Source organism: Tubulanus polymorphus, chromosome 2 (genome assembly GCF_964204645.1).
Source record: "Tubulanus polymorphus chromosome 2, tnTubPoly1.2, whole genome shotgun sequence".
Taxonomy (NCBI): domain Eukaryota; kingdom Metazoa; phylum Nemertea; class Palaeonemertea; order Tubulaniformes; family Tubulanidae; genus Tubulanus; species Tubulanus polymorphus.
Genome location: NC_134026.1, coordinates 10571419 through 10594361, shown reverse-complemented (window position 1 = coordinate 10594361; position 22943 = coordinate 10571419). Strand labels below are relative to the sequence as shown.

General features: G+C 37.7%; 1 protein-coding gene across 3 annotated transcripts; it reads left to right on the top strand.

Moving 5' to 3' along the window:
- Positions 1-918: 918 nt before the first annotated feature.
- Positions 919-22671, top strand: LOC141899212 (transmembrane protein 65-like). Of its 3 annotated transcripts, none has more exons than XM_074785381.1 (8): positions 919-1355; positions 6779-6799; positions 16676-16720; positions 19566-19633; positions 20188-20242; positions 20461-20503; positions 20770-20875; positions 21898-22671. In XM_074785381.1, the coding sequence occupies exons 1-8, from the start codon at positions 1013-1015 to the stop codon at positions 22015-22017; spliced, it is 801 nt and encodes a 266-aa protein (XP_074641482.1). In that variant the 5' UTR covers positions 919-1012; the 3' UTR covers positions 22018-22671. The 3 variants fall into 3 exon arrangements, with proteins under 3 accessions (XP_074641482.1, XP_074641484.1, XP_074641483.1); XM_074785383.1 differs by having other exon boundaries at positions 20770-20879; XM_074785382.1 differs by lacking the exon at positions 6779-6799.
- Positions 22672-22943: the final 272 nt, after the last annotated feature.

Here is a 22943-nt window from a genome sequence, read left to right as displayed (position 1 = left end):
GTATGGTGCGTTTGCACCCGTCGCAAAAAACGTCGTGATAAATGAAATCAGCTGGACTAGGGCCAGGAGCTGAGAGTGATACAATGGAACTCCATTCTGATATTTAATGAATAATTCATTCAATAGATCTATGTTATCTTTAGTATTTTTAATTCATGTCCATGTTTCAATTCATTCGTTGAAATCATAGTACACTAAACACAGATTCCGCGTGTGTCGGACTTTTTTTTAACTCTTTGGTCATCGGCATTCGTAATATACATACATCTTTCATTTTTCATCGAAAACCCTCGATCGAACGCGAAGTTTAAACCCTTGACTAGGCGCAATTCTTAGTGACCACCAATTTGAAGGGGCCATGGCTAACTCTTTTTGAGGGATTTTTGTACACTCAAAAATGGAATTTGAGGCGTTTTTGGTGGATTTAGGGGCTGTAGCCCCGTATTTGGAGCCAACTCGAATCACCGGACCATCGGTGTCTCACACTACTAAGAGTGGCCGCCCACTGATGTCACAGCGAGAAGCCGGTCCCCGGGAGTGGTTGATCGAATATTTTTAAATATTTTTCGTTTCAAATGAAACGTTTTTCGCATATTGATATTCATAGTTAATGTATACGCCACTGCCTGCGCACGTGTCGTAGTATACGCCGCAACGCCGAGTAGATGTTGAAAAATATACACTGCGGTGGCGCTAGCGGACGGACACCCGTACTGTAAATAAGTCGTATCTCGTATGTCATAAGTCGTATCTCGTATGTTGCATCTCATATCTCGTATGTTATATCTCATATCTCGTATGTCGTCTGAGGTCTTCCATAATAAAGGAAGTCTTTGAAGTGGATAGAAATGATAAAGATTTGTTACAGCGTCAGTCAACAATTTTCTCTTGCAAATATTTTACTTCCGGGTAGACACAATTGACAATCTGTGTTCTCCGCTCTGCTACATCTTCATGTGTTGGGTTTATACTGAGATATCGATTAGGCCTACATTCGGAACCAGTTATCGACATGAGGAGTACTTACCAATTCGCAAAAATTTGTGATGTTAATCTCAGGACAGCAAACCGCACAATGACAGTACTTCCTAGGCAATTGACAACTACTGTTTTCACATCTTCAAATTTTGGAAATCGTAAGGCAACCACCTCAACAAGCGTTATTGGCGATGTGTCTAATTGTCATCTGAGATGGATGGGTACATTCTCTTCCCCGCCTAAAGGTCCAGCCGTGACTGCTAAGGATGATGAGACATGGGCTAAAGAACTGATATTCAATTTAACTCCGAGACAACGAAAGTCGCTTTACGACGAAATATTGATGATAAAAACAGTTGAAGATGATAAGAAAGCAGGTAAGATCCGCCAGTTATTCCAGTTATATCCCTTTTAAATCTTAATTTATTGAAATTGGATAATATGTAATAGATGAAATCTAAGTGACGGACGCTCCGTCACCGCAGCTTGATTTAATTTTCACGACTAAGATTAAGAAATCATAACGATTCGAAAACAACCTCGTTCACGTATGGAGTGTAACAAAAACACTCAAAATATTGTCAGTGACTAAAGGAACACCGAGAAAATTAATTGTTGTCAATGAAACTGGAAAGAAACTCTTACTAACCAGTCTTAAAGTCTATCAATTTTATTTCGATGTTGAAATTGTTCTGTAGATTTGGGCCCCGAGCATTAAATTATTGAAGAAATTAAATCAATTCTTATTGTTAAGCTTGGAAAAATGAAAACTGATGCCATGTAGTTAAGTGGTGGGGGAAAGAAGATGAAACTTCAACCTAAAGGTTCGATTAATTTCTGGTTATTAAAAATTTTGGCTTATATTTTGATTAGGAAAATTATGACGAACCTGTTCATTTCATCTGTAGATCAAATGAAATTCAATTTTCTATGAAAATAACTTGACCCATTTCTTACCTAAATATAAACTGGTGTTTGGCTACCCGGGACAGGTCGGTTTACCACTGCTAAAAAGATTACTATTTCGATTTGTATCAGGAATTTTTCAATGGTTTATAAACCATAAACCCGAAATGTAAAAACCGACATTATGGTGAAACTGAGACGGTTTGCAAGATTGAAGAATTTGACCTGGTGTTAATTTAGAAATGAGCTCCATTTGAAAAGTAAAGGAAGACGAGAAAAAATGAAAGACACGTTGAAACGCTTCGATCGCATAATTTTTTTCTGCCAGAAAAAAAAATCGAATAAATTATCAGCAGTAAAATTTAAATGTCAATACAAAAATTGATTTCTCTCGCAAAAAATATTTATTTGTTTCTAATTCTCGGGGGAATGTCGAGTACCAGGAATCTACGGCTCAAAATTAATAGTGCACGTGGCCAGCGGTACCGAATTCCTTATTTGGTGAAAGAAGGGGCGGAGACTAATGTTTTTGCCGGCCGCGATGTCGCTGCTCCGCGGAGCGAGACCGTGGCCGCCTTGAAATTTTAAGCAAATCGTACGACAACGCGACTCATCGCAGTTTAAGGGTCATTAAACTTGATAAATGATCACATATTTCAGCGCTGCGGCTGGGGTTGACTGTCGCACGCGCGCGCGAGAGCGTAATTCTCCGGGATTCGAACCTACGATGGCTGGACCGGGCCCCGGCGCGTGGTTTGTTTATTATGAATTCGCTCCCCGTTGCTAAGGGAATTTCAGCTATTTTCGAACTCGTTCGATCAACGCGATTCATTGTTAAACTATTCATCGACCCAATCTTGTTCGAAATTTCATGAAATAAATAAATTCTGAAATAACCCGATCCATAAATTGCCTTATTTTAGTTATTTCGCTGCCGGATTTTAGCGTGACGTAATTCTACTTCCGATTTCCCCATGAACTTCAAACCGGACGTCAAGTGACGTCATTTTTTTCTGACTTCTGTCAGCTAGTCAGAATCGGTTAAGAAGACACTTCGTAGTATCCACATATACGCGTTTACGAAAGGGACGTCCTCCGGGCGCCTTCGGCGTCCGGCGTCCGTCTATTAACAATGCCGAAGTGGCATTATTCTAGTAATACCCTCCACCATGGGCCTGACGCAAAAACTTTTTGACCCTAATCCTGGGCACTATATTATACAAAAAAAAACAAGGGAGCCAAATCCTCGTTAGATCGGTCGATAGGTATATCACTTCACCAGTTCGGAACCTTTGTCATTGGTAATCCAAACGCTTCAAGCAAAATTATCTTGAAGATAACAAATTTCTGCACTAGACTGAGAAGTTTGAGAAAGATTTTAGTGCCTTTGAGATTGTTGAATCGTGTGATTAATCCGAAAAAAATCGGCAAAAGCTGTGTGTACCGCATCAAGCTGGAAGTAAAAACGACCATGATTTTTCAAAACAAACAGTGCTTTTGACCAGGGAAACTATGGTCCTCCAGTCTATTTTTAGCCCACTTGGGACTTTAGTCCCAGCGGGCTATTGCGTTCACTTTTCGTCCGTCGTCCGTAGACGGAATCCAGTTATTTTAGGAAGTTTTGAAGACGCTTCAAGGTAATGTCTTAATATTTGTGTTACGCATGTATCTACCCTAGACACATCTTCAGCCCAAAAACTGGCCCTGTCAGAATCAAGATGGCCGACTGGCAGCCATTGTTGTTCGCCAAAATCAGCACTTTCTACACATTTTTGAACTTTTTGAGGGAAATTTTGAAGATGCTTTGATCAATTACCTTGATCTTTCGGATATATGTGAATCCCCCCAGGGCCCATCAACATAACAAAAATTGGGTCGGTCGGACTCAAGATGGCCGTCCTATGACCTTTTTAGTGCCCAAAAATGTTAATTTTGGCCCGAATTCTGAGTCCTGTAGCTTCCTACTGGTTTGCCATTTCTCATTACAATTTGTGATGGGTATTCTTTGGAAAGGGATGTTTTATACCTGAGACATGTATTTTTCATCAGCCAATTATGACGCAATTGGCGGCCATCTTGGTGTCACCAGTACTCATTCGTAAGTGGGAAAAAGTTTTTCCACATTATATTGATACCTAAGCATATTTTGCTACCACAATCAAATAGAAAGTTGTAGCTCATAACGTGTTCTATGATTGTGGTGAGTTTCAAGGTAATTGGATTTTGTATATGGCCACCAGGGGGCGTTGAATAATACAATATCTTAGCATTTCTTTATTATATTCGTACCTATGCATATTTTGTAACCACAATCAATTGGAAAGTTGTGTAGCTCATGACATCATCTATGATTGTTGCGAGTTTTAAGGACATAAGTTTTTCTATATGGTCACCAGGAGGCGTTGAATAGTAGAATAACTTAGTATTTCCTTATTATATTGGTACCTAGGCATATTTTGTTACCATGATCAATTGCAAAGTGTAGTTCATGACATGTTCTATGATTGCGGTGAGTTTCGGGTCATTGGGTTTTGAATATGGTCTCCAGGGGGCGTTGAATAGGAGAATGACTTAGTATTTCCATATTAAATTGGTAACGAGGCATATTTTGTTATCACAATCAATTACAAAATCGTAGCTGCTGACATGTTCTATGATTGTGGTGAGTTTCAAGGTCATTGGTTTTTGTAAATGGTCACCAGGGGGCGTTGAATGTTGAAATTGTTAGATTGTTGAGCATTTGAAACCACTTCCCAAGTGGGCATGATGTCCCTGGGCCCCTAGTTTTTATCACATTATATTTTGTGTAAGTTATTTTCAGCCAGTTGTTATTTGTACATGAGAAATATCTGTAACTTAAGATGATGTATTATGTTAACCATTTTCTATTATTGATTGAAGGCATTGAGTTCAAAGATGTGTTCATGTGATGGCATCTAAATTTTGTTTATTTTAATATATAGTGCATTCATTCAAGTATAACAGCAAACATATCATGTAAAACTTAGATATAATGTCCTGAAACCCCTGATAAGCTTAACATTTTTTCATTGGACTATTCAAATTAGAATTTTATCGTTCATGTATTATCAATTCTACTATAGCAAAAGCACCCAGGTTGAAAATAGTTTCAGAATAAATGAATTAGAAAGAATTAGATGTACTATTCGACTTAGTGATCATTTTTTCCTATTGTTGCAAAGCTAAGTATTGTGCAAACTATTTTAATTTCATTGTCAATAGTCCAATGAGCCTATATGGAAGCCTATCTAAGAGTGTCTCTTAATTTTGCATTAGATCAATTGCATTTCTTAACAGTGTATCAAATGTAATTAATTTTTGTGCATGTACTTTCATGTATTTTGCCATCAGAGTTATATCATTTAAGCTAACATTGTAGATTGGATGCATATCGCATAAAATGCAGTGCTACCTATTTGAAAAAAACTAAGTAGCTCAATCAAAGAGCCTTTTCTTTTGTACTCTCCAATCTGTGCTTGGACAACTCTCCAACAGTGTCTGATAAGAATAGAATTAGGAGAGTCAAAATGGCAGCTTTTAGTCAGTGGGGGTTGTAAGTAGATAATCTAACTTGAATAACAAATCGAAATAGAGATTTCAACGGTGGCCATTTTGATGATGTCACTCTTCCAGCTTAACCACCTCAACAGCAGGTAGAGTTCCACTCTCCTCATAACTGGTCACGTGATCCAAAGAGTAGTGGAAAGAGAGATTTTAGAGATTGGTGAGCATTGAAAGAATAGGCCCTGATAGAACTAAATAAGCTTGCCAACCTGCAATGTACATTGCAATGCTTTCCATAAACATTAATGCAGCTGTTTATCTGCTGTCTCAACCCACCCCCTCAGATGATCAATGCCGACCTTCTCAATGCCTTGACAATCACTTGGGACTATTGCGTTCACTTTTTGTCCCTCAGTCTGTCTGTCCATTTATACCGTCCGTCCATTCATCCATTGACAGATTTTTTTGGGAAGTTTTTAAGACGATTCAATGGATTGTCTTGATGCTTGGTTCATACCCTTGAAAGCTCTTAAACATAGCAGACAGATTCTTTGACACACTAATGGCGGTGGCTAACATTAAAATCCTCTGAATAGAAGTATTGTAGCTAGTGACATGTTCTATGAGCGTGGTGAGTTTTAAGTCTGTTGAGCATTTCAAACCACTTCCCAAGTGGGCGTGGTGTCCCTGGACCCCTAGTTTTCATCATATTGGTACCTAGGACTATGCATATTTTGTTATCACAATCGATAGCAAAGTTGTAGATCATGATGCTTTCTATGACTGTAAGTGATTTTCAAGGCTATTGGCTTCTGCGTCTACCAGGGAGAATTATATGGGGAGAATTGAATGGTGAAATTTACTTAGTAGTTCTATTTAGGCCCTATGTGGGGATCTATGCATATTATTAGACCCGTGCTGAGCTATTTTGAGGGGCAGTGCTATTTCAAGAAAGTACTTTTTCACCGTAACAAGTGGTACTTTCTTATTGAAAAAGGGCAGATCTTCACTATGAGGTGCCTGGATACCTGAATAAATCATTTGAGAATGGATTACTTTTCATTTTCCCAAAAAACCTTGACCCAAACCTTTTTGCACTGGCTTTTTGAAGGGCACAATGAAAATTTTAGGGGCTTTGTTTGCTACCCCTGAATCCCCATCGGCACGGGCCTGATTTTATTAGCACATTGCAAAATTGTAGTTTAGGACATGTTCTATGATTGTAGCAGTTTCAAAGTCAATTGGTTTCTGGTATATATTTATATTTATTCTGGTATATATAGCAACGGTTTTTGAATGATGAAAAGATCATATTCGATTATCATATCCTTAATTTCAACTAAATGTTTTAAAACTATCTGTATTTCAGCAAAGCAGGTGCAAATATGGGGTATGTTACCAAGCATGGCAACTACCATTTTCAAAGTTCTTGGTTTGATTTGGCTCCTAAAAGTTTTTTAATTGCTCAGCAGTCAAATCCTTACTGGCAACTGTGAGACTGGATCAAAATTAGCATTGCTTAAATTTCCTTCTACTTAGCCTAACTAACTACCTTTTGCAGCTAACAAATGTTGGACCGATTTTATTTACTGCGAGGTCTAATATAGGCCTATACTGGTAATCACTTGCTGTAAATAGAGCTCTTGTTTTTTTTCGGTGCCAGAATTTCTTGTGGTAATTCCTGTACATTCAAATCGATTGTTTGAAAATGAATCGAGGAATATCAGCAGAATCAACCCCTCCTAGACTTCTGGGTTTTTTTTCTGCATTATTTTTTAGAAGTTGCAGATCTTGGAATCTGTGCATAGCAATATTGATTTACTTACAATTATCTTGAATATGTATCAAGTTGTAACATGAAATCGTTGTTGAAGACAATCTATCCGAAACCGACAATGTTTTTACAGAATTAGACTACCGAATTACTGAAGAAGAAATATCCAATGCTCTGTCTAAACTTACAAACAGTAAATCCCCAGGTCTTGACAGAATAACTAACGAGTTACTTAAATATGGCAAAGACTACATTATCAAACCACTTGCCAAATAATTCAATTTCGTTTTCTGAACAGTATATTCCCGACATCTTGGTCTGAAGGCCTTATTGTACCTATACTAAAAAGAGGCGACAGAACGCTGCCGGATAATTATAGAGGAATCACACTGGGTAGCTGTTTGGGCAAAGTTTTTTGCCAAGTTCTCAATAACAGACTTACTAATTACCTTAATATGTATTAGATGAAATCTAAGTGACGGATGCTTCGTCACTGCAGCTTGATTTAATTTTTACGACTAAGATTAAGAAATCATAACGATTCGAAAACAACCTCGTTCACGGAGTGTAACAAAACCACTTAAAATAATGTCAGTGACTAAAGGAACACCGAGAAAATTAATTGTTGTCAATGAAACTGCCAAGAAACTCTTACTATAACTCTTAAAGTCTATCAATTTTATTTTGATGTTGAAATTGTTCTGTAGATTTGGGCCCCAAGCATTAAATTATTGAAGAAATTAAATCAATTCTTATTGTTAAGCTTGGAAAAATGAAAACTAATGCCATATAGTTAAGTGGTGGGGGAAAGAAAGATGAAACTTCAACTTTAAGGTTCGATTAATTTCTGGTTATTAAAAATTTTGGCTAATATTTTGATTAGGAAAATTATGACGGACCTGTTCATTTCATCTGTAGATCTAATGAAATTCAATTTTCTATGAAAATAACTTGACCCATTTCTTAACTAAATATAAACTGGTCTTTGGCTACCCGGGGAAGGTCGGTTTACCACTGCTAAAAAGATTACTATTTCGATTTGTATCAGGAATTTTTCAATGGTTTATAAACCACTTTGTAAAACCCGAAATGTAAAAACCGACATTATGGTGAAACTGAGACGGTTTGCGAGATAGAAGAATTTGACCTGGTGTTAATTTAGAGATTAGCTCCATTTGAAAAGTAAAGGAAGGCACGAAAAAATGAAAGACACGTTGAAACGCATCGATTGCATAATTTTTTTCTGCCAGAAAAAAAATTGAATAAATCATCAGCAGTAAAATTCAAATGTCAATACAAAAATTGATTTCTCTCGCGAAAATATTTATTTGTCTCTAATTCTCGGGGGAATGTCGAGTACCGGGAATCTACGGCTCAAAATTAATAATGCACGTGGCCAGCGGTAGCGAATTCCTTATTTGGTGAAAGAAGGGGCAGAGACTAATGTTTTTGCCGACCTTGATGTCGCTGCTCCTCGCAGCGAGACCGTGCTGATCCATCCTCGGGCCGCCGCGCTGCCGTGAAATTTTAAGCAAATCGTACGGCAACGCGACTCATCGCAGTTTTAGGGTCATTAAATTTGATAAATGATTACATATTTCAGCGCTGCGGCTGGGGTTGACTGTCGCACGCGCGCACGAGAGCGTAATTCTCCGGGATTCGAGCCTGCGATGGCAGTGAACCGGGCGCCGGCGCGCGGTTTGTTTCATGAATTCGCTCCCGTTGCTAAGGGGATTTCAGCTATTTTCGAACTCGTTCGATCAACGCGGTTCATTGTTAAACTATTCATCGACCCAATCTTGTTCGAAATTTCACGAAATAAATACATTCTGAAATAACCCGATTCATAAATTGCCGGATTTTAGTTAGTGGGCTGCCGGATTTTAGCGTGACGTAATTCTACTTCCGATTTCCCCATGAACTTCAAACCGGACGTCAAGTGACGTCATTTTTTTCTGACTTTGTCAGCTAGTCAGAATCGGTTAAGACACTTTCTAGAATCCACATATACGCGTTTATCAAAGGGACGTCCTCAGGGTTCATTGTTAAACTATTCATCGACCCAATCCGCCTTCGGCGCCCGTTGCCCGTCGTCCGTCTATAAATGCAAACCTAATAGCCCCCAACCAGATTGGTTTTATGCCAAAAAATAGAACTACAGATCACATGTTAACTTTAAAAAATATTCCAAGTTGTCCACCTTGGGTAAATTGTATTGTTGCTTCATAGATCTCAAGAAGTTGTTGACTCCGTATGGCATCAAGGTCTCATACATAAACTAAAAAAATCAGAAATTGGGAGTCACTTTAATGAGATAATTAAAAGTATGTATGAAAACATGACATGCCGTCTAAAACTAGGACCGTCTTCTGCATCTGATGCATTTGAGTCTCACATTTGAGTACAACAGGGGAACGTGTTGAGTCCCATGCTTTTTTCTTTATGAGAATGATATGGTATCGATTTTTGATGAAGAATGTGTCAAGTGGGCGAGTAGGGCTATGTTTGTCATTCTTCAAATGACATTGAATCGATGACGATGTAACTCATCATGGCAAACTGCGGTGCACCCACCATGACGATTTATCTCATCAGTGGCAGTGAACTTAAAAATTCTTATAAATCATCTAGAGAGGCTGTGCAATTAACTTAAGCAGCTTTTCTTGATGATGAAGAAAAGTGATCTTAGAACTTCAAACCAATTTAAATTGTATTTCTATCTGAGTGAATACTGGACGTATCGGCCCCACTCCGCACGGTGGCGCCACCGCGCAGGATTTACGCGAAGCAGCAGAACACAAACACGGCCACTCTCTCAATTTTCAATGATAGAAATCGTGTGTGCATTTCAATTATTTCGGCTGTTAGGGTTTTAAGGCACAATATAAGTTGATGATGTGATATGGCGATGTTAATTAATGATAATTCCGCAGTGAAGCTAGTCACGAACGGTGCCGATTGAGTGTACAGCTGCCAAAAACACTGAAATGTGCGTAGTTGCGTAACTATTTGCAGTGAATTGCAGACGAAACATGAAGCTTTAACGACCGTTTAAAAAAAATTATACCAATCGCAATTGTAAAATAAAAATGAGATTGAACCTTTAAGTTAAAATTCTGGCCATTTCTAAAATGTTATTAATTATTAGGGTTTTCTGTTATTTCACAGAAAACCCTATTGATATCCGCGTGATTATTATTATTATTATTTTCTTCCACACTATTTTTACTAAAAGGACAAAGGCTTTGTTACCTTGACGCTGTTGTCGATAAAATCCGTCTGATATCATTCAGCTCACTTCGATCTACAAATACCCCGTGCGTATTTCGAAGAATCATCGTTACAAAAGCACTGTCGGGCCGTAAACATAGAAAATTGAGCCCCATTCAAAGAGCCGACATGTTTTTCTAAGTCCTCTTTCCGAAATCTACCGCACGTTTCTTGTCACATCAATTATCAATTCAAGCATAAATTAACAAATTTATTACCCAAAGATTGCACATTCTGTCGCGGTTTAAAAACTAATTTTAACAATAGCCCATTTTCCTCATCAAATCGTATTACCGATATACAGGAAATTTACTACTTTAGATTTTAAAAGCACTGTCGAGCCGTAAACATTGACGAATCGACGTGTGTCACTACATCGTCGTTCCGGGGATCAGCTGCGAGTTTCACCTCATCATGGGAATCAAATCGAGTACAAATTAATTTATTACTACCAGTGATTTGGCTGCGGGCGTCATGCAGTTAGTTTAGCAATACCTACTTTTCGTTATCAAATTAACCGTGTATTTACTAAGATAAATCATAAGTGTACCAGGGAGTCGTAGGCCTAAACGAAACACGCCGAAGAGATATAGCGGAGAAAAGCTGTTATGTCGACGAGGTATCAAAATAAAAGAATATATTACTTTATTCGGCCGCGGGCTTCAACCTCTATATCAATACCATCAATACTCTATATTTCCTACAGTACATACCGATCATTGTCAAATGCACAAGGTATTTACTAAATACAAGTATATAACACAATCCTTTCCGTATGCTGGACTCACACTTGACATTCGGAGTAAGCGTTCGCTGTGGGGGAAAGGGATCGTTCGCTGTGTCGCTTGAAGTGTTTATCGAGTTTGACGCGGCTTTAGGCCTACCGGTACTGAGCTTTACCGTCTCAAACAAACACAGAATAATTGTTGCGTTTATTAACGGACTCATTGGATTGATCTTCAAAACAAAATTTACGATATTTAGGTGGGTTGTTATTCAATAGGCTTACGACCAATCTGTCCGGATGTAAGGCCTACGCATATACATAGGCCTACATAGGCTAGTAGCCTCTACTAGGTTAAGCGTTCGCTGTGGGGGAAAGGAGATCGTTCGCTGTGTCGCTTGAAGTGTTTATCGAGTTTTACGCGACCTTAAGGCTTTAGTATGGTGGCTGATAAGGGCCATGCTTAAAAAAAACACGTATATGCAAATGAGGGCGACATTATGACAAAACTAAAATAACGCGACAAAACAATAATTTTGGTTTTGTCGCCTGCGACAATTCATTATTTTGGTTTTATCGCCCGCGACAATTCATTATTTTGGTTTTATCGCCCGCGACAATTCATTAGTTTGGTTTTATCACCCGCGACAATTCATTAATTTGGTTTTGTCACCCGCGACAAATCAATATTTTGGTTTTGTCGCGACAATTCAATATTTTGGTTTTGCCGCCGGCGACAATTCAAGATTTTGGTTTTATCGCCCGCGACAATCCATTTTTGGTTTACCTTTGTCAGCGATATGATGTTGGCATTGAGCCAATTCATGTAAAATCGCGGTACGTTTTTTTATGTGAGCATTTGTTTCATTGGTTCTCGGCTTAAAAGACGTATAATCGATGCGATGGCGAACCTCCGTCGATGACATGGTCAACTGAGTTAAAATTCTACGAAAAACTGTTTTTGGCGGGAAAATTCTTAGCTCTCGCGTATAAAATTGCAATGACCTCGATTGGGGGGGCGTTGTCTCTACGAACAAATGGGATTGTTTTTTGGATATACGGGGAATTCCGGCGCTACTAAAATTATGGGAAAGCCATAGAATGGTGTACGTTTCATTGGACTAGGTGCCGTATACGTGCCGATTTCAAATGCTCATTGCTGGTGAGGATGTAATTATTTCACTCATCTGCCATAGGTATTGTTTCATTTTAATACCCGGTGATTGTTTTGATTGACATTGAGGTGTAAGCGAATATTCACTTACACGAGGCCTCCACATGCACGCGGAGTGCTACACCACACACACACACACACACACAAGCTCGTACAGTACACTACGGTGATGCTGTAACGCGTGAACTTTTGATATGAAAATAGGCTGAATAATCATAGCAGAAGATGAGCGCTGTGTTTTCTGTTCGATAGAATTTGTAATAAATTGTAATTTCTTGTGACCTGAAAATACTAAGCAGCAAACTAAAAGGTCTGTCGAGGTCTGAATATTGTAGTGGTAAATTCCAGGACTTAAAACGATCTAATAGCCGATTTCTTCTGTACCACCGATATTTTAGCTTCCGTGGCCAACATTGGAAGAGGTTTCCAAGACCCAATATTCAGCCACCCTCTGATATGTGATGAATTTTAGGCCATCCCAAAATAATGGTCTGTTTGCCGTAACCCGACCAACCTGACTTCAGAGGTACCGAGTGAAAACTTTTTTCTAGGATTCATTGAAATAAATTTTATTTTTGATAAAAACAGCCGACCGACTATGAGCTACGTATGTTTGAATTCTAGTGTGCATGGTGTGAAAACATGCCTTGACATGTGGCCTAGTTTAAGTTTCCAGGAAACTGGCAATGTTCCAATAAGCTGCCATTCATTCTAATAGTGACTAAAGTGACTGAATAGCTGGTAACGTGAAAGCGCGCACATATTCAATGTACCGTTTCATTTTTAAGACAGAGATGACGCTCTGGACGAAGTTATAATTTTAGAATAATTCTTGAAATCTACGCTATTAGACAAATTTCCTGTGCGCAACGTAGATGATTTTTTGCGATATTGTTTCCATGTAAAAAAGCCCAAAGGTGAAAAATGTGTTTTTTTTTTGCCCAAAAATTTTGCAAAAAAAAAATTCTACCTACCTACCGACTCATCCTGAAAAGTTGAGTCGGTGTTGCAGCAAACAGACAATTATTTTGGGATGGCCTTATTTGAATATTTTTTCATATTATATTGAACATATTTTTTGGAAAATATAAAATAGTTTCCCTGCCGTGCCTACCTGTACCCTACAAACTTTTAGACGTGGACCGCAAACAAATGTATATCTTTGGTCTTATTTGACTACAAAATAATTCTTTAGGAAAGATAAAATACAATATAAACTGTGGATCTTTGAAGTCACGAATTAAAAAGATTTTTCAAGCAATGCCCTTACTCCAAACAACCTCTAGCTTTCAAGGTAAACCACACTTTGCCCATGGGCAATTTATTTGTTTTGTCACCCGCGACAAATCAATATTTTGGTTTTGTCGCCCGCGACAATTCAAGATTTTGGTTTTATCGCCGCAAAAATTCATTTTTTTGGTTTTATCGCCAGCGACAATTGATTATTATGGTTTTATCGCCCGCGACAAATGATTATTTTGGTTTTATCGCCCGCGACAATTAATTTTCTTGGTTTTGTCGCCCACTTTATTGGCTTTTGAATAATAAGGCCAATTAAAAACGTAATAAAGACTTATGCTTTCGCCTATTTTGAAGTCGATTAATCTGATATAGTACGGAAGCGATAAAGGGCCTCGAGTTGTCGCGTTCAAACTCAACAAGTCGCCATATTTATGTCGATATATCGCGTCAAGTCCACATGAATATGTCTACATATCGTGACATTTTCACAACAAATTTCGCTTTTTTGCTCATTTTCCACGAGACAAGCCGTCATTTGAAGACATGTCTAAATGTAAGATGAGGACGCCAGTAATATGACGACTGAGTTTCAAGTCGTCATGAATATGTCGACTAGTCGCACACAATCGTATTGCAACCGACTTGCACCGAAACTTGCGATGCAACGCGAGGATCGCATCGTGTCACAAGACCAACCTACGTCCGGCTTTAAGTTACTGCGGAGCACAAGAAATATCTTTTTTTTTCGTTCAAAAGACCTTCGCTTGAAAATTCTTTTGTCGGAACAAAATTTATTTCGTTCGAACCAATAATATTCTATACGATTGAACCAATTTGAAAAAAATCGTTAGAACAAAGTTGAATAAACTTTTTTTTGTCCAAACGAAAGGTTTTTCGTTCGAACAATCGTTCAATTGAAGAGAATCGTTTTAATTTGAACAGAATTTCCTTGTCAGAACATTAAGTTTTTCGTTCGAACAAGTATATTGAAAAAAGTTTTTTCTCCGAACCGAAAGTATTAAGTATTTCGTTCAATCGAACAGAATTGTTTTCATTCAAACATTCGTTCGAAAAAACTTGTTTTCGCTCAACCAAATTTTTTTGCCGGGACTAAAAATTTTTCATTTCAACAATAACATAGCTTTTTATTCGAACACATTTTTTGTCAGAATGAAGAAAAGTTTTGGGTCAAGCAAAAAGCGTATTGTTCTATCAAACAGAATTATTTTCATTCGAACAAGATTTTCTTGTTGGAACGTTAAGTTTTTTGGTCGAACAGCGTGTTAAGGTCAATTTGGAAATTTACTCGGTCTGGTATATGTTGGATTACTGTGTATGTCATTTGTCAGGACATTAAACAGAAGACAACTTAGGATACTACCTTGCGTGACTCCACTAGTTTGACCGAATTATTCCAAGATGAGGTGTTCCGTTGATTTCGGCTACAAGTTTTCGTTCAGAGATAACTGCTGAGCCATATGGGCGACCTCTCATTGATACTGTTTCCTAAAAGCCTGTTTAGTAATGGCTGATGTTGTGCCTTATCAAATGCTTTGTCGAAATCCATTGAACAGGATTCTAAGACTGTGCAGAAAACCCATTGTCGCTGCTTTGCAGCTATATTTATTACTAATTTTTAGTCAGTGCGCAACGTTTAGTTTTCCAACAATAATGAGGGGTGGTAGGTAGTCATGCAATTCAAGTCATCATTTATTACACGTTACTTCCGTGTTGTTGAAAATCTCGTGAGTCCTGGACTAAACCCCAATGAACAATGTGATCTGTGTGCTGGCCACAAAAGCACACAGATCACACTACACTACCCATTACACACTCCAGTACCCACAGCTTTCATATATCCATCGAAATATTTAGTGGCTTTCTTCCTGGACGTATCGGCCCCACTCCGCGCGGTTGCGCCACCGCGCGGGATTTACGCGAAGCAGCAAACACAAACATGGCCACTCTCTCAATTTTCAATGATAGAAATCGTGTGTGCATTTCAATTATTTCGGCTGTTAGGGTTTTAAGGCACAATATAAGTTGATGATATGATATGGCGATGTTAATTAATGATAAATGAAATGTGCACTGAAATGTGCGTAGTTGCGTAACTATTTGCAGTGAATTGCAGACGAAACATGAAGCCTTAACGGCCGTTTAAAAAAAATTATACCAATCGCAATTGTAAAAAAGAAATGAGATAGAACCTAAGTTAAAATTCTGGCCATTTCTAAAATGTTATTACTAATTCTTAGTCAGTGCGGAACGTTTAGTTTTCCAACAATAATGAGGGGTGGTAGGTAGTCATGCAATTCAAGTCATCATTTATTACACGTTACTTCCCTGTTGTTGAAAATCTTGCAACTCCTGGACCAAACCCCATTGAACAATGTGATCTGTGTGCTGGCCACAAATGCACACAGATCACACTACACTACCCATTACACACTCCAGTACCCACAGCTTTCATATATCCATCCAAATATTTAGAGTGTCTTTCTTCCTGGATGTTTGACTGTTTACATACCCTCCACATATAAATGTGCGTTTATTCAGCGTGCTCTAGTTCGGTTAGGCCTAATGAAATTAATTAATTTAATTCTTATTTCAGTACCGTAGTTGCTGAAATTCTTATGGGAATCTTTTTTCGCCTATAATTTTCTCTCTTTAAAAGTAAAAAGATTTGTATTCTAAAGTGGATGAATAATATTCAAATGTTTGAGTTCCTTCAATGGAAACATCGCTTGTTAGTTGCATGTAATACATACTTATCTTTTTTTTTAAATAAGTGCTTATTTTGAATAGCCTTATAACTATGAACCCTATGTACGTAACCTCAAGTTTCTTCTACTCTAGAAATCACCTTCTGATTACAGGTTACTGCAACTGGCAATTGACAGTGCTTGATGTTTGGTACAACACAATAGACTCTTCGAAGAGTCCATGGTGCGGTTTTTTATAGGCCTACATACTGTTTGGATTTCCCCGACTTCTTTGAATAATTCAAACACTGGTAGGCCTTCAGTTGGAAATTTTCAATATAATGAACGGCTTAGTGTTTTGTTTCATTTCATTTCAGCTAAAGATCCTGCCAAGCCTCTTACAACAGCGCAAATCAAACAATGTGAGTAGGACTTTACACAATAAGATTTATATGTTAGTGTACAAGCAAAATACCTGGTTGAGAGGTACACTGATAAGATGTAACAACATGATAAGGAATGGATACACAGTCATGTCTGGATATGCCGGCCAACTCGGGGATTAGAATTATAGCATAGTAATAGTGTGGTGTTAGCGATTCAAGCTATTGAATGTATCACTCCTCAATATCCCATTTTGAAAATTTTTGATTATTTCACAGATAAAAATCCTAAAAAACTACGCAGGAAAAACCCACTAAAGAAATAAATTTTTTGATATTGAATATCTTTCACCGGCCTGCATTTTCAAAGTGGTAATAGTCCTAAATTTCCATGTAAACTGCTACCTGATATGTACTATATGTACCAACATCAACTACTAATATGTACAATTGAACTCAATATGTCGTCATGGCAGCTGTGCACATGGGTTGTTGAACTATTTTCCTAAAAATATGACTCCATGTTTCCATTGAAGTATCAATTCCGCACTTGTGTGCAGGGTGAGGTAGGCCTAAAGAGGTTTACGACAAACAGCCCAAAACCCCGAAAGAGGTCGGCTTTTGAGAAATGAATTTTCAATAAATTTAATAAATCCCTAGGCTTGTCCCAATATGTACTGCCGGTCCTATAGTTACTTAGGACTGCGATTGACCTATATGAAGTCAATCGCAGGATTATGAGTGTCACAACACTACATCGCCTTTTAACAGCCGTTAAAAAAGCTTCATCAAAAAGGTCTGCAATTTAACCATAATGAACTATCCTGTAATCAGTCACGCTCTTTCTATGTATCAGCAGGGAAGTGTGATGACATCACACTTCCCTGGTATCAGCTATTCCACCTGCCAACACTCATTCATATGCCTAGTGTGCTAGCCGTAGATTGATAGGGTTCATCTGCTACCTGTTTTATATCGATACTGCACCTTCAATCTTGATTAAACCTTTTCTCATCAAGCAATCAATCACTTCCTAATTGCAATTTATTGTAGCTAGGTGGTTTATTCAATTTGTGTGTCAGCATATTGCAATATCTCAATTACCGATACAATCACTTCCTTCAAGCCTTTGAAGATGTAAATTCACAAGATAGGTGAGATCCGACAGTAAGAGGCGTCTTCCAATCTTTCCAAGTCAATTTTTATTTCACTGAAACTGCTGTCCCTAAGCTAACCTTTTACCCTTTAACCTTACTTTGGGCCATAAACCCTGGTTCAAGGATTTGGGGGTACATTTTAAGGCCATCATCAATTAGTATGAGCCACAGGGAAATGCTTTGGTGCCTTAACTGTATGTTTAGAGCCTGTTGGCCTATAGTATCACCATCTGTGGAGAGAAAATAGAACTACAGAAAGTGGTACTAGTTGTGTAATATATTTTAGTTGTTCGTACAAATTTCTACAGTTGAAGGGTTTCAAACCCAACCCTTTAACCCTAAACTAAAACCTATCATCCTCCAAACCTTCTAACCTAATTTGATCCTCCTCCTAAACCTAACTCTAATCTACCATAAATGATGTTAAGACCTCTATTAAATGAAGTTCATTCCAGAATTCCTATAAAATCAGCTCTCAACAACCAATTTGAATTTGAATATTTGTCTGGAAAATTGCGTAAATATCCGGACAAGTGTATTCATACTGAGCTTGCTGAAATGCCTTAAAATGTTATCTGAACAGTTACAAAATGTATATTTTTGACAAAAACTTATATACCGACCCCAGTAAGGGTGCTGTTAGTTGTCCTTTTTGATAGACTTTAGACGTTTAAAAGTTTCCACTGGAATCACGGAATCGCGGAATTTTCCAAAAACAGGGAATTTCTTCATTTTCCACTAGACATAGTAACCGAGTTTTCCCGCACGGGATACCCCTTGTTGGACAAGGCACCGGACGCATGTTTTCATTCCCGGTACCTGGTTGGCCTATGTGATAATCTATAACTATCGTCACTCAACACATTAACGATTTATGTTACCATTTAACTAATTCAATTAATGCTGCATTGTAAAATGGATATAAAAACCATGGCTTATTTATTTAGACTGCACTCTTTCACTGGTCGTATTAAGACCAAACTGAGGTATGTTTTTATACGGTCAAGAGAAATATCCCAAAATGAACGATGTCAGACAAAACAGATACACATTATGCATAATCTGGCTTTGGGTTTTTAATGCATCTCGTGCACTGAAATTGTGATTAACGTGAGTGTAGTGTATCTAGAAGAGTAAATAAAAGTTGAATGATATTAAAGATTATATATAAAATGGTATCTTTTATTAACTCCGTTATTTGTGAAGAGAAAGCTGTTACTTATCTGCTTCTCTGTGTTGATTCCTTGGGTCTAAAAAACGTACTATCGGTACTAGACGGTGGTTTCTATCAAAATAATTTTTAAGGAACTGCGGTACATGTTTGGTAGCACATTTCACGTTTGTAGCCATCTGAAACTACGGCCCAAACTAGAGCGACCGTGCTCAAATCTACTTAAATCCAAAAAGTTGATTAACATCGATAACCGATGATTGCCCTGGTGACTATCTCTTTGTCAGACTACATTCTGACTGCTGCTGCAGCTGGTAACTGAATGGTATTTGTCAGATAAAATTGCGTGCTAATAGTATGATTCAAAGCTAACTCCAACACCAAGTATCCCTGCGGGAAAACCCGGTTACTATTTATAGTGAAAGTGAAGAAATTCCGTGTTTTTAAAAATTCTGCGATTGCGTCATTCCGCGATTTGACAACACCGCAGTTTTCATTAGCATTTGGTGAAGATTAGGCCTATAGCTAATATGAGGAGCTTTTCTATCAATTTCAGTGGCACTATTCTCAGGGATACCTTTCATTGGTTTTGGTACGCTGGACAATATAATCATGATTACGGCAGTAAGTAACCATACACAAAATTTTGGCCAGTTATTCTAATCGACTGTCTTATGTTTCCCTGGCAATAGTGCTGTTCACACCAGGATTTTCGGCAGAGAGTCGAATGATCTATAAAACAACAGCAGAATAAAATAGAAAAATTCATCCTTGAAAAATAGGAATTTCAGAAGGATCAATTTCACTGATATCCTGGTCAAAAACTGGTCAAAAACCCCTCTTAACCCAAATTGCAAATATAACCATCAAACCATCAATTAAGAAGTGACAGTGAAATTACGTATACTCACCGGATCTAAAGACTAAAGACTAAGTGGACATACTTAGTGCCCACTCATCATGTGAACACGCCAGGCTCTGTAAGCGCAGTATTTTGGTGAATTCAGCACTACATGAATATGGCACTAAGCCGAGAAATGTGTGAATGTCACAAATGAGAGTGGCTGGAGATTAAACTTCTGTTGTGATCCATTAAGTGTTTACCGCTATTCCACACTAATCCCTCTATTTCGATTAAGCAGATGCTTTAGTCTTATAGCCTTTTCATTCTTGTTCAGGGAGAATATATAGATACAACATTTGGTGCCGTGCTTGGAATCTCTACAATGGCAGGTAAGTCATAGAAAAAAAAGTAAAATCCCAATTCATGGAGTGCCACTCCGTATCATTAGTAGGTTTGAGGTCTATTTTCCTTCTCTCTTCATGTGAGAAAGAACAAAGAAGATCTTCAACAAAAAACTCTGCCGCCACCAGGATCTTTTTGATAATCTTTTGTCTAGCATACATCACGTTTTTATCTTCGATTATTTTCAAACGTTTTCCTATTTCAGCTGCTGCAATTGGTAATATGGTGTCTGACGTAGCTGGAATAAGGTTAGTTCCTCTTTTGTACAATAGATTCCAGTCGTATCAGATCTCGTGCGATCGATGAAATCTCTCCGAGGTTGTGAATTCCGGGTAAGTCGGAGCAGTGATGGGTCATTATCACGGTGAATTTGAGGAAAAGTTTGTATTGTATTGTCCTCCAATAATCAAACATAATAATCCAATAAGCTGACTTCGGGTTAAACAGTCTACTGTAGATGGTGAAGCTATCCTCCCATAACTGGCATACACATGCATCTTTCTTACTGTTTCAGTACTGCTGGTTATGTAGAAACATTAGCATCCAAGAGTGGTATCAAACCTCCAAGATTAACTCCACAACAAATAGACAATAAATCTACAAGAATTGTATCTTCATTAGTGAGTAAATAATAAGTTTGATTATTAGCTCACTTCTTTCATTGCATCAATGACATTCCAGTTTTGATGAAGGGTAGCCCTAAAATTTAAATTTCTAAACGAAATCGAGTATGTCACTGTTTGACTCGAAAAGAGCCTCAAGGGATAATAGTCGGGTCCATGAGCCTCAGGAAGGCTCTAAAATTGACTTTTCGCTTGAGTGGAAAGACATATTCGTGAATTTTTTTTTGAAGGTAGCCCTTGATCTCAAGTACCAGGATCCAATTATCATTGGTCAAAATTTTGCAGACGTGACCTTGAAAATTGTTGCTATAGCAACTACTATTCGTTCATTTTAATGTCATTTCCATGATTAACACTATCATTTGGGCATGGATATCAAAACGGATGGTTAAATGACTTACTGGTCTGACAAGTTCAGCCAAGGTGTCAACTCGGTATTATATTAACTCTTCAAAAATTCATTGACATCACTGGGAAAGTCCTTTATTGAAGGGCTTTCCCAGTGACATCATTATAGAACATATGCAGAACATACCCGGTAGCATTAAACATAGTATTGAATGTTCTGCTTTGTGCAAGGGTGTACTCTTTTATCAGATCGGAGAATCCAATCGTACTCTCTTATTGGTCACGTGACCTTTTGGAGAGTCTAAAATCTCCTTTCTGTCAAGGTGATGTGATTCGGATTTTGTGTGGAGCCAATCGGAGATTCCGGATCGAGACTTCGGAGGTCATAAAAGAGTTCGCCCCTAGTGAGTCATGGCGAAAACCCATTACCATTGCATGTATATCATCCAAGCTGAATGAAAATGCTTACCACAACAGTGCACCAAGATTTCATTGATATTGCAAATCCCAGTAATCATATCCAATCTCAATCTATATTGTGCCTAATTTTTTTTCGGCCTTTTATATTTCGAGCCTCAGGACCTTTGATCCTCTAGTTTGTGTAAGATGGTACCAAATTCAAAGTTGTCTTATGGATGATTTGAAATAATGTTATTACTCTTGATTTTCAGGGAAGAATAATAGGTGTGACCATAGGTTGTATAATAGGTATGACTCCGCTGCTATTCTTTAATCGTGATGAAGATAACAAAGATGGTAAAGACCATGAGAAAACTATGGATGACAAATAGTTACTTAAGGGATCAGAATCTTTTGCTCAGCCCTGCAAGGTTGCAGTGACATTTTTACTAATAGGAAGTTCACGTTTTGAATTTAAGTTGTTAGAAGTTTGGGACTGCTAAAATGATTAGTACGGAAATGTTTCCCTGATTTTCAATGTACTAGGAAAAGTGGCCAATTTTCGTACTACATGTATTTAGAGGTTCCCTTGTAGTAGTGTGATGTAGCCCGTAGGCCTATCAATTCGGCGACCAATTGATATTTCATGCCAGTCGAACAAGCTTTTGCCATGACTGCCGGTATGCGTTGGCATAGACTCCAAAATCTTTTTTGAATTAAAGACTTTCTAGTAGGTACTGTAAACTCTGCTTTACTCAGATGCACTGGTTGGGACTGTGAATGTTATTCTTGTTGAGTGAATATGGAGTTAAGAATCAGGGGAAATAGAAAGTTTTTCCAAATGAATTTAAGTTTCACAGCCGAGCGGTTTACTGAGTTGACTGGTTGATTGAGTAAGGAAGAGTCTCCTATATTGATTTGATATAGGATATTAACAGTCCTCCAGGTGTAAGTTAATTTATAAGGCCTTTACAGTCCAACCCTTTGATAATCTAGTCATTTATTGTGCTCGGGTGTTCGGTATACACAACATTCATATAGCATGTTTGAAGCATTATATATATATATATATATATATATATATATATATATATATATATATATATATATATATATATATATATATATATATATATATATATATATATATATATATATATATATATATATATATATATATATATATATATATATATATATATATATATATATATATGTATATGTATAGAAATTAATCATTTATTTGATGAAAAAATTATTCATCTATTGCTTAGCTGATATGTGATGCAAATGATTTTGGTAAGTGTTGCTCATTTTA

Bases quoted from the DNA above. Each gene is read 5' to 3' on its own strand.
- LOC141899212 (XM_074785381.1), top strand. From the start codon at position 1,013: ATGAGGAGTACTTACCAATTCGCAAAAATTTGTGATGTTAATCTCAGG. The intron at 6,800-16,675 runs GTATGTTACCAA...ATTTCATTTCAG, and splicing joins AAAGCAGGTGCAAATATGGG to CTAAAGATCCTGCCAAGCCT. The intron at 19,634-20,187 runs GTAAGTAACCAT...ATTCTTGTTCAG, and splicing joins ATATAATCATGATTACGGCA to GGAGAATATATAGATACAAC.